At 43.6% G+C, this 16,120-nt stretch overlaps 1 protein-coding gene across 1 annotated transcript in view; it reads left to right on the top strand.

Moving 5' to 3' along the window:
* The window catches only part of LOC141273221 (glutamate receptor ionotropic, NMDA 3B-like), a 473,854-nt gene that overhangs the window by 423,984 nt on the left and 33,750 nt on the right, over nt 1–16,120 (top strand). The window contains exon 8 of the mRNA XM_073684793.1: nt 5,194–5,261. Coding sequence (XP_073540894.1) covers nt 5,194–5,261 — 68 coding nt within the window. The remainder of the gene's footprint in view (nt 1–5,193; nt 5,262–16,120) is intronic.

Genomic DNA, 16,120 nt, shown 5'->3' with positions numbered 1-16,120 from the left:
GGCAGGGTTCTCTCTCCTTGTACCAGTTGGTAACCCCTTTTCACATGTGAAGCGCCACGGAATAAATGTAGCTTTAATAAATGATAATTATACTACTTGTACTCTGGGTCTATTGATGGCACTTTCCTGGTGTCTGCCCCTAATTTGATGTGTTTTGGCAGCTTTTGGGCCCGTTTGAAGGTGTTGTGTATGCTTTTGTTTTTGCCTCCCATTTAAACCAATGGCATTCAGTAATGTTCTAGGAATATTTGACGAATATTGCAAATATGACAATCGTACAAACTGAAACTTTCGCTCATCTCTAATCTTGTGCACAGGTGCCGGGGAGACAACCTGTTCTGTTTCCTCTTTCATCTGACAGTCCTTTATAGACTGATTTCTATGTGAGGTAAGTTTATAATACGCTATCTATGGCTCATTGACTGAGCAATCACAACTTAAGTTAATATCACTTTTCTGTACATATATCTTTTTCAAGTTGCTTGCTCTTTTATAATGTTCATTTGAGCAGTTAGAGTACTATATCTGATGCGCCCCCAGGGCCGTGGGGTACTCTGCAGCCGGGCCTCTGGTTGCCAGGGGGTATCACGGTGGCTGGCCCGGTCCGTGACCCAGGGCGGTCAGTGAAATGGGGAAACTTCTATTATTTGGGGTTTTTGGAATTATTCGTGATGCCACCTGTGGTACCTGGTGATGATCACCAGCGCTGCTACAGTCCTCTGAGGCAGATGTTAGGGCAGCTTGTGATGGGACGGCTCCCCACAGGTGGAGCGGGTCTCAGGGCAGTGTGGGGAATGTACTGGATGGTGGTGCAGGGGAGAGATGGCAGGACGGTCCCGGAGGAAGGATGGACACTCACACAGGGGTACGCTTCAGTACTTTTACTGGTGATGCTGCAGGCACGGTCCAGGGTACTCCAGGTGAAGAGCGTACTTCTGGACTCTCCCCAGTGAGCGGGTATAGGGCCTCCTGATCCGTTGCTTTACTCTCTCTGCTTCTGGCCTGCCTTGGTTACTGTCTCTCTCTGCACCTGCTGACCTGGTGGTAGGGCCTTCTCTTTGGAGATCACTCTCCCTGGACGCTGGGACCTCTGTGACTCCTAGCCCTGGTACTGCAATCAGCATTAGGTGGACCTGGGACCTGTAGTTCTCCAGGGGTTCCGCTGGTTTCTACTGGGTGTAAAGGGTCCCTGTAGGCGCGGACCCGGTGTCCGGTAAATATATTGGGGTGAGCCTGGTATGCTCCTCTGTCCCCTCACTACTTCTTCCTTTTCCTCTCGCCTACGGCCCACTCAAGGCCCTCACTAGGCTTCCACACGTGCTGTAGGCCTTGGCTCGCCTAAGCACAGCAGCCAGCTTGCTGCTTTCTTCACTGATCTCTGAGCGTCAGCACACTCTCTGCTCACCTCTGAGCTGTGTTCCTCTCTCTCTGAACACTAAACTGAAACTACACTCAGCTGCCTTGCTCCACCCTCCCTTTATATATCCCTAACGGGCTCCCTCTGCTGCTCTGAGGTGGTAGGGTGGAGGTGTGTGAATGTGTGAGGGCCTCTTATGGAGGAGTCCATCCATGCACCCTTCTGGGTTCTGTGGCACCAATGCGCAGCAGGGCGCCACATATCCAACTTTGGAGGGCTGTGGATTTTAATGTACAGTACAGACCAAAAGTTTGGACACACCTTCTCATTTAAAGATTTTTCTGTATTTTCATGACTATGAAAATTGTACATTCACACTAAAGGCATCAAAACTATGAATTAACACATGTGGAATTATATACTTAACAACAAAAGTGTGAGACAACTGAAAATATGTCTTATATTCTAGGTTCTTCAAAGTAGCCACCTTTTGCTTTGATGACTGCTTTGCACACTCTTGGCATTCTCTTGATGAGCTTCAAGTGGTAGTCACCGGAAATGGTTTTCACTTCACAGGTGTGCCCTGTCTGGTTTAATAAGTGGGATTTCTTGCCTTATAAATGGGGTTGGGACCATCAGTTGTGTTGTGCAGAAGTCTGGTGGATACACAGCTGATAGTCCTACTGAATAGACTGTTAGAATTTGTATTATGGCAAGAAAAAAAGCAGCTAAGTAAAGAAAAACGAGTGGCTATCATTACTTTAAGAAATGAAGGTCAGTCAGTCCGAAAAACTGGGCAAACTTTGAAAGTGTTCCCAAGTGCAGTTGCAAAAACCATCAAGCGCTACTAAGGATCTGGTTCACATGAGGACCGCCCCAGGAAAGGAAGACCAAGAGTCACCTCTGCTTCTGAGGATAAGTCTATCCAAGTCACCAGCCTCAGAAATCGCAGGTTAACAGCAGCTCAGATTAGAGACCAGGTCAATGCCACAGAGTTCTAGCAGCAGACACATCTCTTCAACAACTGTTAAGAGGAGACTTTGTGCAGCAGGCCTTCATGGTAAAATAGCTGCTAGGAAACCACTGCTAAGGACAGGCAACAAGCAGAAGAGACTTGTTTTGGCTAAAGAACACAAGGAATGGACATTAGACCAGTAGAAATCTGTGCTTTGGTCTGATGAGTCCATATTTGAGATCTTTGGTTCCAACCACTGTGTCTTTGTGCGATGCAGAAAAGGTGAACGGAAGGACTTTACATGCCTGGTTCCCACCGTGAAGCATGGAGGAGGAGGTGTGATGGTGTGGGGGTGCTTTGCTGGTGACACTGTTGGAGATTTATTCAAAATTGAAGGCATACTGAACCAGCATGGCTACCACAGCATCTTGCAGCGGCATGCTATTCCATCCGGTTTGCATTTAGTTGGACCATCATTTATTTTTCAACAGGACAATTATCCCAAACACACCTCCAGGCTGTGTAAGGGCTATTTGACCAAGAAGGAGAGTGATGGGGTGCTACGCCAGATGAACTGGCCTCCACAGTCACCAGACCTGAACCCAATCGAGATGATTTGAGGTGAGCTAGACTGCAGAGTGAAGGCAAAATGGCCGACCAGTGCTAAGCATCTCTGGGAACTCCTTCAAGATTGTCGGAAGACCATTTCCGGTGACTACCTCTTGAAGCTCATCAAGAGAATGCCAAGAGTGTGCAAAGCAGTCATCAAAGTAAAAGGTGGCTACTTTGAAGAACCTAGAATATAAGACATATTTTCAGTTGTCTCACACTTTTGTTGTTAAGTATATAATTCCACATGTGTTAATTCATAGTTTTGATGCCTTCAGTGTGAATGTACAATTTTCATAGTCATGAAAATACAGAAAAATCTTTAAATGAGAAGATGTGTCCAAACTTTTGGTCTGTACTGTATGTGTATGGTTTACCAATTGAGGTTACCTATTACAGAGGTGTATGTCTTTCTACTTGCAGCTGAAAGGTTGTTGTATCCTAATATCGAAGCGTGTGTGGATGGTATACATATATTCTGCCAAAATTCTGTGAAGCACTTGTGGGTTCAAAGTGCTCACCACAGCTCTAGATAAATTCCTTGAGGGATGTAGTTTCCAAAATTGGGTCACTTGTAAGGTGTTTCCGCTGTTTATGCACATCAGGGACTCTGCAGACACGACAAGGTGTCCGATATCTATCCCAGTTAATTTCGCACATCAAAATTTAAATGGTGCTCCTTCCCTTCCGAGCCCTGCCGTGTGCCCAAATAGTAGTTTTCCACCACATATGGAGTATCGGCGTACTCGGGAGATATTTCACAGAAAATTTGGGGGTCCATTTTCTTCTGTTACACGTTTGAAAATGAAAAATTTGGTGCTTAAGCAACATTTTTGTGGGAAATATGTATTTTTTCTTTTTTATGGCTAAACGGTCAAATTCTGTGAACCATCTGTGGGCTCGAGGTGCTCACCACGCCTTTAGATAAATTCCTTGAGGGAGTGTAGTTTCCAAAATGGGGTCACTTTTTTTGGTTAACATCAGGGGCCCTACAAACTAGACATGTTTGTTTCAGCCAATTTTGTGCCTGAAAAGTCAAATGGCGCTCCTATACTTCGGGGCACAGTATTTTTCCACCACATATGGGGTATCGGCGTACTCAGTAGAAATTCTACAACTAATTTTTATGTCAATTTTCTCCTGTTACCCTTGTGAAAATGACAAATTTTGGGCCAAAGAAACGCAAAAAATATCGAACAAATTTTATTTATCTATTTATGATGAATAACTATCTGGTGTACGGGCATAAAAATTCAAAGTTTGAAAATGTTAAAATTTTCACATTTTATGTCAAATTTTTGATATTTTCATAAAACGCTAATCATATGAACCAAAATTTACCACTACCATAAAGTACAGTGTCACGTAAAAACAATCTCATAGTCACTGGTTGTGTTTAAGCATTCCAAAGTTATCACCACATAAAGTGACACTGGTCAGAATTGGAAAATGGAATTGTAAGGTGAAAACAGGTTTCGGGGTGAAGGGGTTAATATCAGTAAAATTTTATATACCGTATTTTTCGGACCAAAAGGCGCACTTTTTTTCTATCAAATTTGGGAGGAAAACGGGGGGGTGCGTCTTATGGTCTGAATGTAGAGATTACCTGATTTTCGGTGGTGGTGGAGCAGGATCGCAGGGCCCTCTGTTCCCTCCCTCCTTCAGAAACCCGGCGGCAGCAGAAGAGGTGAGATGCTGGGGGGCGGTGAGCGGCGTGGCAGAGCTACATGCGCTTCTTTCCGGTGAGCGCAGCCATCTTCCTGAAGCTGCGATCTACAGGAAAATGGCCGCTTGAGCCGGTGCATACGCAGACTGGTAGCTTGGGTGGCCATTTTCCTGTAAATCGCAGCTTCAGGAAGATGGCCGCGCACGCCGCTCAGCATCCCCTAGCCAGACACCGACATAGTGACTCAGCCATCTCACCCCTTCTGCTGCAGCTGCCAGGTTCCTGTGGGCGGGAACGGAGGGCCCTGCGATCCTTCTCCACCAGCTTCCTGAAGGACCCTGCCTCCTGTTACCCTCTTTCCAACACCCCCAGGTAAGTTACCTATGCACACTATAAGATGGACCCCCATCGTATAAAAAATATTTTTTTCCTATATTCCACCCCAAATTTTGGGGTGCGTCTTATAGTTCGAAAAAATATGGTATGCACTTATTGTATTATGATAGTGTTGTGGCATAAGGTTGGTGGTTATCTTGGCAATCAAAAAAATCTTTGAAAAAAAACTACAACCTTGTGTGGTGATGTATTTGTTATCCTTATTCACAGAAAATACATTGGGCTTTGAACATGGCTAGTGAAGACGAAGATGTGAAGCCCCCAAAACCTGACAAATGGTAGGTTTTATCTATTATATCTTTAGATGGAGCAGAAGAAAATTAATTGTCATTCCTGTAACCTATCGACTGAATCTAAAAGTATGTTACTTATTCCAGTAATGCTGTGTTGCAACTGATAGTGTCACAGTTGTATTAACATGTCAAATCGACATGATATGATTTCGAATGAAGGTGGTAGAGGTTGTACACTACTTAAAACATTAATGACCTATCCTTAAGATAGGTCATTAATGTCTGATCGGTGGGGGTGTGACACCTGCACCCCGGTCGAACAGCTGTTCAGTGTTGGCAGACAAAACTAACAAGTTATGGAGCAGCACAGCACAGCTCCGTCAACTCTATAGAGTTATGGCTCATTGATGACGTATACTAAGGATATGCCATTAATATTAAAGTAGTAGACAACCTCTTGAAGGGTGACAAAAATATCACACCTGTATCACCTATTCTGTGAAGGGTTATTTAGAAAAGATGTGTAATATTTAACACAACGTATTTACATATTTCTATATCTGGGTTTACATACTAGTTCTACTCCACTACTCCATCAGGGCATTCTGACCCCTTTACAAAGGAATACCAATACAAATCTAGTAAACTATGTGTAAAAATTATGAACAAATTAAAAAAAGGAAATATTTCCTTTTTAGTAATTCTTGTATTTGAACATGACAAAGGAACTTTTCAAAATGGATTTTTTTGCTCATGTATATTCTGGCTTTAGTTTTTACAGTCTATATGGGCAGGGCCAGCTTCAGGTTTTCATGGGCCCCAGGCAAAAGAGTCTCAGTGGGCTCCTTCAACACATACCACGATTCATGATGCCCAGATACAGCAGAGAAATTTTTCATTTTAGACCGGACAGTATAGTCCACCACATAGTACTCCATATAGTATTATGGGCACCACATAGTCCTCCATATACAGTATTATGGGCACCACATAGTCCTCCATATACAGTATTGTGGGCACCACATAGTCCTCCATATACAGTATTGTTGGCACCACATAGTCCTCCATATACAGTATTGTGGGCACCACATAGTCCTCCATATACAGTATTGTGGGCACCACATAGTCCTCCATACAGTGTATTGGGCCCCATATATTTCCCCATACAGTATGAGCCCCATATAATGCCCCACATAATGCCCCATATAATGTTCCATACAGAATAATGGCTCCCATATAATTCTCCATACAGAATAATGGACCCGTTATAATGCTCCATACAGAATAATGGACCCATATAATGCTCCATACAGAAAAATAATCCCCATATAATTCTGCATAAAGACTAATGGACCCCATATAATGTTGCACACAGAATAATGGACCCCATATAATACTGCACACAGAATAATGGACCCCATATAATACTGCACACAGAATAATGGACCCCATATAATGTTCCACACAGAATTATGGACCCCATATAATGTTCCACACAGAATTATGGACCCCATATAATGTTCCATACAGAATAATGGGCCCCAGATACTGCTGCATACAGAAAAATGGGCCCCAGATAATGCTGCATACAGAATAATGGGCCCTACATAATGCTCCATACAGTCTAATGGGCCCAATAGAATGCTCCATACAGAATGGGCGCCATACAATGCTTCATACATACAAAATAAATAAATATTTACCTTTCCTCATTCCCCACTGGCCTCTGCTCCCATCTCCTCAGCGTATTCTGGCTCTCTGCACTGCTCAGCACAGAGGGCGCACTGTAGTGAAGTCATCGTGCCCTCTGCCCTGAGACATCAGAGAGTCAAAAGATGCGCAAGAGACCGGGCAGTGGATCAACAGGGAAGTATTTCAAACAGTTTAAAGTGCAATGGGGGAGGGGCCCGGTGCCATCACCCGACTCACGGGCCCCATAGCGTGCCGGTGTCCCCAACAGCAATTGGGCCCACCCTACTTGCCCAAGGTCCCAGCTCTTGCCCGGGTGTGCAAGGTGGTGTGACACCAGCCTCGTATATGGACTTTAATGTAGCACTGGATTTGCAATTCAGACAATTTTCAATGTAGACCACCGTCATTTCATGTATAGCTTTAAAATGTTTGTGTGCTCTGACAAAATGAATCAGAGCATTGTGATACAAGCATGTGGCATTCAGGGCTTCCCATTGTCCCTCTTGGGTGTCTTATCTCAAACAGCTGCACAGTGAGAGTATAATTAAAATATCAACGCACCTAATTTACCCCAAATGGACAGGTTCCAACTGAGGTGCCAGACTAAGCATACTGCCCAGAGCCAGCATCAGCAGCAGGACGTTGCACAATGAGACGGTTTGTATTGACAGCATACAATGGTGATTCTGTGTGGCTCCTTCATGAGTATGACATTACTGCGCGGAAGAAAAACCTGGCAATCTACTTTTGTACTATGCCAAGAATTCGATATAGTGCTGGAAGATGTACCCCTAGGTCGCAAGGCAATGAACAGGATACTGGAGAAAAGCTGGTGGTGTGGTTGACCAGCGTATGGACAATGCTAATGATGTGCCAGGATCAAAGCCTCAAGGATGTCTTGGTGCGGATATCACTTGTTTAAAAGGGAAGATCAAAAGCCGCAGAGATATGAAAGTTCAGAACTTGGAGTGTACAAAACATGAACGAAGACCAACTCGACAAAGCAAAAATGGACAGAACAGGAGTCGACTTACTTGAAATTAGTTTATTAAGATGGACTCAATCTGGACATTTCCAGTCAATCGAACATTGCGTCTACTATTCTGGCAACGATGACCAAAGATGCAAGAAAAAAAGAAGTGTGTAAAGTAGTTAGGATCACTGAATATGCGAAATAGTAAATAACCAAAAAAATCTTTATTTAACAGACACAAACATACATGATATAAACAACCAGGAGTGTGTCCATGTGAGAAAAAAACACCCCTGTACACGCTGAGGTAACCCAAAATAATACACTAATATAGAAAACCTGGAAAAGATGACAGTACTGATCTATCAAGGCAAAATCCATGTAAATATATATAATGGATAACGATAATAGACAACGAATACCCTAATAAAACATGATAGTGATAAATCCTTAAATAATGAGTAGTAATACACATGTAAATCCAATATACCAGAGTAGAATTGGCTATAAAACAAGGTTCTGGGTAAAAAGTGAAAAAAGAAGACTAATAGGTGAAGTCAAGCAAACCTGTATGTAGCCGTAATAACATGGAGAGCAGGGACTAGAGATGAGCGTTGTTCTACTCGAACTGTTCGCCAATCTCAAATTCGAGCTGTTTTGGGCGGTGTTCGAGCCGTTCGGCGAACACGAACAATTTGAGAAAAATTCGGCTGTTCGAGGTTATGTTCGATAACTGTTCGTGCACCAAAATCATAACTGGATTTTTTCTCAGTAATGATGAAAATTAATGTTAATACGCAGTTTGAGTGTACAGCGGGGTGGGGGGAGGGGCAGGGGATGGATCTCTGCAGGAACAATGAAGATCTCCATTTTTTTTTTCTCTTTCCCGCATTTACAGTGGGGAGGTGCAATCTGTCAGCCTATCAGCAGCGCATACACGGAGCGAAGTGCTTTTTTTCACACAAGCAAGGGCATGTGTCATTGGCAGTGTGTGTCACATGTCCTTGCCCTATAAGACCAAGCCATTTTCCCCGTCGCCACCATTTTCTCACTGCTGCAGCTGCGTGTTAGACGGCACCGCTGTTGCTGTGTGCTCTATACCTTGTTAATTTCAAGCCAATTTTCGCACAAATCTACAGATAGCTTGGGAGTAGGGAATAGTTGTGATTGCAGTCCTTTTAAGGACTAGGTTACAGCATTTCCTACGACTTTTATCAGGCAGGTCTGTGCTCTTAAATAGATAGACTGTGGGAGTAAAGACTAATTGTAATTGCAGTCCTTTTCAGGACTAGGTTACATCAGTTCCTATCAGTTTTTGCCAGGCAGGTCTGTGCCAGTGCTGTGCAAGTTTTTTTCACAGCATTTGGCTGAATCTAGCAAAGCTAATCCTTTTTGGCCTATTGCAGAGTGTGTTAGTCAGTGGAGTAGCCTATCTGTGTTGCAAGATATACCACCTGTGTATAGAATACCAATTTTTTTACTGCACCTAGTGAAGTAAAATCTTTTGGGCATAGCATCATTCTATTAGTCCATCTATACTGACCTCCATCAGGTTGCAAATTGAATATAATTTTTTTCTGCATTTAGCTCTGAAAAAATATTTGGGCTTCTAGCTGTGTGTGGGACTTGTTCTATTAGTCCATCTATACTGACCTCCATCAGGTTGCAAACTGAATATATTTTCTTCTGCATCTACCTCTGAAAAAATATTGGGCTTCTAGCTGTGTGTGGGACTTGTTGTATTAGTCCATCTATACTGACCTCCATCATGTTGCAAACTGAATATATTTTTTTCTGCATCTACCTCTGAAAAAATATTGGGCTTCTAGCTGTGTGTGGGACTTGTTCTATTAATCCATCTATACAGACCTCCATCAGGTTGCAAACTGAATATATTTTTTTCTGCATCTACCTCTGAAAAAATATGTGGCCTTCTAGCAGTGTGTGGGACTTTCTCTATTACTCCATCTATACTGACCTCCATCAGGTTGCAAACTGAATATAATTTTTTTCTGCATCTAGCTCTGAAAAAATATTGGGCTTCTAGCTGTGTGTGGGACTTGTTGTATTAGTCCATCTATACTGACCTCCATCAGGTTGCAAATTGAATATAATTTTTATCTGCATCTAGCTCTGAAAAAATATTTGGCCTTCTAGCAGTGTGTGGGACTTTCTCTATTAGTCCATCTATACTGACCTCCATCAGGTTGCAAACTGAATATATTTTTTTTCTGCATCTACCTCTGAAAAAATATTGGGCTTGTAGCTGTGTGTGGGACTTGTTCTATTAATCCATCTATACAGACCTCCATCAGGTTGCAAACTGAATAAAAAAAATTTCTGCATCTACCTCTGAAAAAATATTTGGGCTTCTAGCTGTGTGTGGGACTTGTTCTATTAGTCCATCTATACTGACCTCCATCAGGTTGCAAATTGAATATAATTTTTTTCTGCATCTAACCCAGCCAATAGTTTTGGCCTAATACCACAGTTTGGCCACTCATCTCTGATCGGTTCCCATCCATTGTTTTTTTGTGCAAACAACTCCAGAGTTGTTGTTATGTTCTGCTACCAAAGCTAAGGAAAGAGAGGAGATCTGTCCCTACTATAGGACTCAGCTGAATCCCTACGATGTAACAGGGAACCTGATCCTGCGATCAGACCTGCTAAAGTCCTAATCTAGTCTGTACGGAGACCTATAGATGTGGGGAGGGAATCCCTACAAGTACTAAGGACTGGGAGGAATATGGGACACCTCCTAACAGAAATAGTAGCAGACAGATGAACAAACAAAATAGATAGAACATAGAGGTCCGTAGACCAAGCAAACTAACAGAGTTAGATACAGAGCACAGGCTAGCTAGAAAGTAGATATACAATGAAGTCCAGCAAAGCCAGAAGGGCGGAGCAGGACTAAATAGGCCAACAAGGTCATGTGACCAGCAAAGGAAAAAAAACCTAACAGCAAGGTTCTAACAGTACCCCCCCTTCTAAGAGGATCCTCCGGATCCCCTAGGACCAGGCTTATCAGGAAATCTCCTGTGAAACGCTCTGATAAGTCTGGACGCGGAAACATCATCTGACCTCACCCAAGAGTTATCCTCGGGTCCGAAACCTTTCCAGGCCACAAGATACTGCAAACTACCTCTATACCGTCTAGAGTCAAGGATGCGAGAAATTTCATATTCCCCGTCCTCCACCACCGGAGGAACAGAGGCAGAGGCGTCACCATCCGACACAACAGCTTTTTTTAACAGAGAGACATGAAAGACCGGATTAATTCTCCAGGAGGTAGGAACCTCCAACCTAACAGCAGATTGGTTGACAACCTGAAGCACCTTAAAGGGCCCTACAAACTTGGGACCCAATTTCTTAGAAGGAATCCTCAACCGCAGATTCCTAGAGGACAACCAAACCATGTCACCAACAGCGAACAAAACCTCCTGTCGTTTCCTGTCAAAGTAGTCTTTAGATTTTCTGTTGGCCTCCTGAAGATTACCACGCACATCCGTCCAAACTCTTTCCAAATCACCGGAAAAATTCTCCTCCTCAGGCACGGCAGATCCCAACTTGGAGAACGACCCAAACGACGGATGTCTCCCAGAACAACAAAAAAAAGGCGAACAACCAGCAGAAGATGATGTATGATTGTTCAGAGCAAATTCGGCAAGTGGCAGAAACTCAGACCACCCCTCTTGATTGTCTGCCACAAAACAACGCAAGAACTGCTCAACATCCTGGTTTTTCCTTTCTGTCTGGCCATTAGATTCAGGATGATATCCGGACGAAAACGACAAATGAATTCCCAACCTGTCACAAAAGGCACGCCAAAAACGAGCCACGAACTGAGGACCCCTATCAGAAACAATGTCAGTAGGAACGCCATGAAGTCTGACAATTTCCTTGACAAAGGCCTTAGCGAGAGTTTTAGCGCAGGGCAGTTTGACGAAGGGAACCAAGTGACACATCTTGCTAAAACGGTCCACGACCACCCAGATGACAGTAAAACCCTCAGAGGGGGGAAGGTCAGTTATAAAGTCCATAGCCAAATGTGTCCAAGGAGCACTGGGGACCTCCAAAGGACAAAGCAACCCCGCAGCAGGAGTATGTGAGGACTTAGATCTAGTACATATAGTACATTGGCGCACCCACTTAATGACTTCCTTCTGCCATCCAGGCCACCAAAAACTGCGACCCACCAGTCTCTTGGTCTCAGAGATTCCAGGATGACCTGCCAACCGAGATTCGTGACACTCAACAAACAAATCTCTCCTAAAGGTCCCAGGCACAAACAACCTCCCATGAGGAGTGTTAGATGGGGCATTCTCCTGAGCTTTAAGAATCTCATCTTCCAAAACGGAGTCTAAAGCAGCTATCACAACACCTTCTTGTAAAATGTTTTCCTCTTTCTCAGCACCGACTATGGGAGAAAAACTGCGAGACAAGGCATCCGCCTTAACATTCTTAGTACCAGGGATGTAAGTAACGGAGAAATTAAACCGCAAGAAAAACAGTGCCCACCTAGCCTGACGGGCATTCAGGCGCTTGGCAGCATCAAGATATATCAGATTTTTATGATCCGTAAGAACCTGAACGGGAAATTCCGCACCTTCCAAGAAGTGGCGCCAGTGTTCAAATGCGAGTTTAATAGCCAATAATTCCCGATTACCAATATCGTAATTCAATTCAGTCTCCGAAAATTTTTTTGAAAAAAAGGCACAGGGATGTAATCCATCCCCGTTATCCTGAGACAATACTGCGCCAACCCCCACAGAGGAAGCATCAACCTCAACCAAAAACGGCCTAGTAACATCAGGCTGCATAAGGATGGGAGCAGAGGTGAACCTCTCCTTGAGATACACAAAAGCTTCAATGGCCTCAGAAGACCTCTGAACCGCATCAGCACCTTTCCTGGTGAGATCAGTCAGAGGTTTGACAATACTAGAAAAATTTTTTATGAATTTTCTATAGTAATTGGCGAAACCCAAAAACCTCTGTATCGATTTCAAACCAATAGGCCTAGGCCATTCCTGCACAGCCTGAACCTTAACCGGATCCATCTCAAAACCTTTGCTGGAGATAATGTAGCCCAAAAAACTAATTCTCTGTACAGCGAACTCACATTTCTCCAGCTTAGCAAAAAGCGAATTGTCCATTAATAACTGTAATACCTCACGCACGCTCCGCCAATGAGACTCCAGATCTGGCGAATAAATCAAAATGTCATCCAAATACACAACCACATTTTTACCGATCAAAGGTCTAAGGATGTCATTAATCAGATTCTGAAAAAATGCAGGAGCATTAGTAAGACCAAAAGGCATAACCAGATTCTCAAAATGACCCACAGGAGTGTTAAAAGCAGTCTTCCATTCATCACCCTCCTTCATGCGCAACAGATTGTATGCCCCCTTAAGGTCAATTTTAGAGAACCACTTGGCCCCCAATAACTGGTTAAACAGATCAGGAATCAATGGCAGTGGGTAAGGATTGCGTACCGTAATTTTGTTAATCTCACGAAAATCCAGACAAGGACGTAAACCGCCGTCCTTTTTTTTTACAAAAAAAAATCCAACCGCCACAGGAGACTTAGAGGGCCTAATGTGACCGGCGGCCAAGCTTGTCTGTATGTATTCCTCCAAAGCTTTCCTCTCAGGAATAGTAAGGTTAAATAAACGACTCTTAGGAAGAGTCGCTCCAGGGACAAATTCAATAGAACAATCATAGTCTCTATGGGGAGGCAAAACCTGCGATTCTTTCTCAGAAAAAACTCTCCAAAAATCCTGAATAGGAACAGGCAATTCTCCCCTATCCAAAGCTGCAATACGCCCGTTACAACACTTGTCATAACATTTATGGCTCCAGAATTTAATTTCACTGGTAGACCAATCCAGTACAGGATTGTGAAATTTTAACCAGGGCAAACCCAATATTACTGGAGAAGGCAAGTTATTCAACACTACCAAATCCAATTTCTCATGGTGAACACCATTAATAGTGAGAGGAAATTCACTGACCTTGAGAGTAATATTCTTCAAAGGGGAGCCATCCACAGAAACCACAGCAATGGGGGATGATAAAGGTTCAGGTTTTAAATTGAGTTTTTCCATGAATCCCCCATCAATTACATTCAGTGTAGACCCGCAATCAACAAACACCCGAAATTCCATCAATTTTTCCTGAGCAATCGTGGAAGCAGCTAAAAATATACCCTTGGAATTTAAACAGGCAATACGGGCGTGACTGACCATTTTTTTTTCTTTCTTCATATGAAGCTCACAGCCTTTAATCAAATGACCAGATTTTCCGCAATAGAAACACAAGCCTTCCGAAAAACGACGGTCTTTTTCTTGAGAGCGAGGTGCCACCGATCCAATCTCCATCGGTTCACCACTGTTAGTACACACATTATCATAACCAGAAACTGACATAGCAGAGGATTTGCTCTCATTAACCCTAGCACGCAGTCTTCTATCCACCCGTATAGCTAATTGCATAGCCTGTTGTAAATCCTCAGGTGTAGGATAAGCAATTAGCAGGTCTTTAACCCTTTCACTGAGCCCAGCAAGAAATAGACTTTTTAGAGCAGAATCGTTCCACCCTGTTTGAGTGGACCAACGACGAAAATGTGTACAATATTTTTCCACATTACCCGATCCTTGTTTTAAACGTCTCAACTCAGTCTCAGCTGATGCGACACGGTCAGGATCATCATATAATAGTCCCAAAGCAGAAAAAAAACTATCCACTGATCTGAAGCATGTATCACTAGGTTGCAAAGAAAAGGCCCACTCCTGAGGCTCTTTGCGCAAAAGTGACATTATGAACCCTACGCGCTGGGATTCATCCCCAGAGGACTTAGGTCTCAAACGAAAATACAATAAGCAAGCATTTTTAAATGAAAAAAATTCTCGGTGTTCACCAAAAAATAAATCCGGCAAACATACCTTAGGCTCCAAGAAATGTGCTCCAGGACAGTTACTCACGTGCTGACGGAGCTCGGCCACCTCCAGAGAGAGTCCCTGCAGGCGATGAGCCAAATGCTGAACCGACACCATGATGGAACAGAAAAATCTTTCCTTAGAGAATTTGCTGGCTGGACTTACTGTTATGTTCTGCTACCAAAGCTAAGGAAAGAGAGGAGATCTGTCCCTACTATAGGACTCAGCTGAATCCCTACGATGTAACAGGGAACCTGATCCTGCGATCAGACCTGCTAAAGTCCTAATCTAGTCTGTACGGAGACCTATAGATGTGGGGAGGGAATCCCTACAAGTACTAAGGACTGGGAGGAATATGGGACACCTCCTAACAGAAATAGTAGCAGACAGACGAACAAACAAAATAGATAGAACATAGAGGTCCGTAGACCAAGCAAACTAACAGAGTTAGATACAGAGCACAGGCTAGCTAGAAAGTAGATATACAATGAAGTCCAGCAAAGCCAGAAGGGCGGAGCAGGACTAAATAGGCCAACAAGGTCATGTGACCAGCAAAGGAAAAAAAAACTAACAGCAAGGTTCTAACAGTTGTGAAGTAGTTAACCACCAAAATGAGTGGAAAAAGGCCTGCTGCTGGTGGAAAGGGGAATAGGCATGTTGGGAAGGGGAAAAAAGGTTGTGTCCGTGGGGTAGGTGTTAAAGCAACAGTAACATCTGCAGAAGAAAGACCATCTTCCAGCCAAAGTAAAATGTCTACTTCTTTTAGCGGACAATGTCATAAGATCCCTTTCTTACGGCCACGCCAATCGCTACAAATTCCAGATGAGGTACAAAAACAGCAGGTGCTTCAACGGATATCAAGTGCTCCTTTAAGTGGGCTCTCCTCCACATCAACTTCAACATCACAAATACTCCAGTCCTCAAAGGTGTCACCCCAATCGCACTTGCTTCCTCACAGCTCCCAAATCTCCAGCTGCCCGTCTGAGTATGAGGTAGAACAGATGGTTGAGTCTGCAGAGCTGTTTACTCATACTATAGCCTGGGAATCAGAGGTCGACTCCAGCGCTTCTGTGAATCCAGACGAGGAAATGATCTGCACTGATGCCCAGAATCTTTGAGTCGGATCCAGGACCAGACGCAGAAGGTTCTGACCATAATGTAGACCCTCATTCCCAAACTGTAACTCCTGTTGGTGGAGACAATGAGGAAGACGATGATAAGACTCAAATACCTGATTGGAGCGACAACTTTAGTTTTTTGTCAGGGCAGGAACAGGTTGGCTCTGAGGACGACGGGTG

This window comes from Phyllobates terribilis, unplaced genomic scaffold (genome assembly GCF_046119375.1).
Source record: "Phyllobates terribilis strain yellow unplaced genomic scaffold, ASM4611937v1 Scaffold_1__5_contigs__length_1240528914, whole genome shotgun sequence".
Taxonomy (NCBI): Eukaryota; Metazoa; Chordata; class Amphibia; order Anura; family Dendrobatidae; genus Phyllobates; species Phyllobates terribilis.
This window is presented reverse-complemented; position numbering and strand designations above follow the sequence as displayed.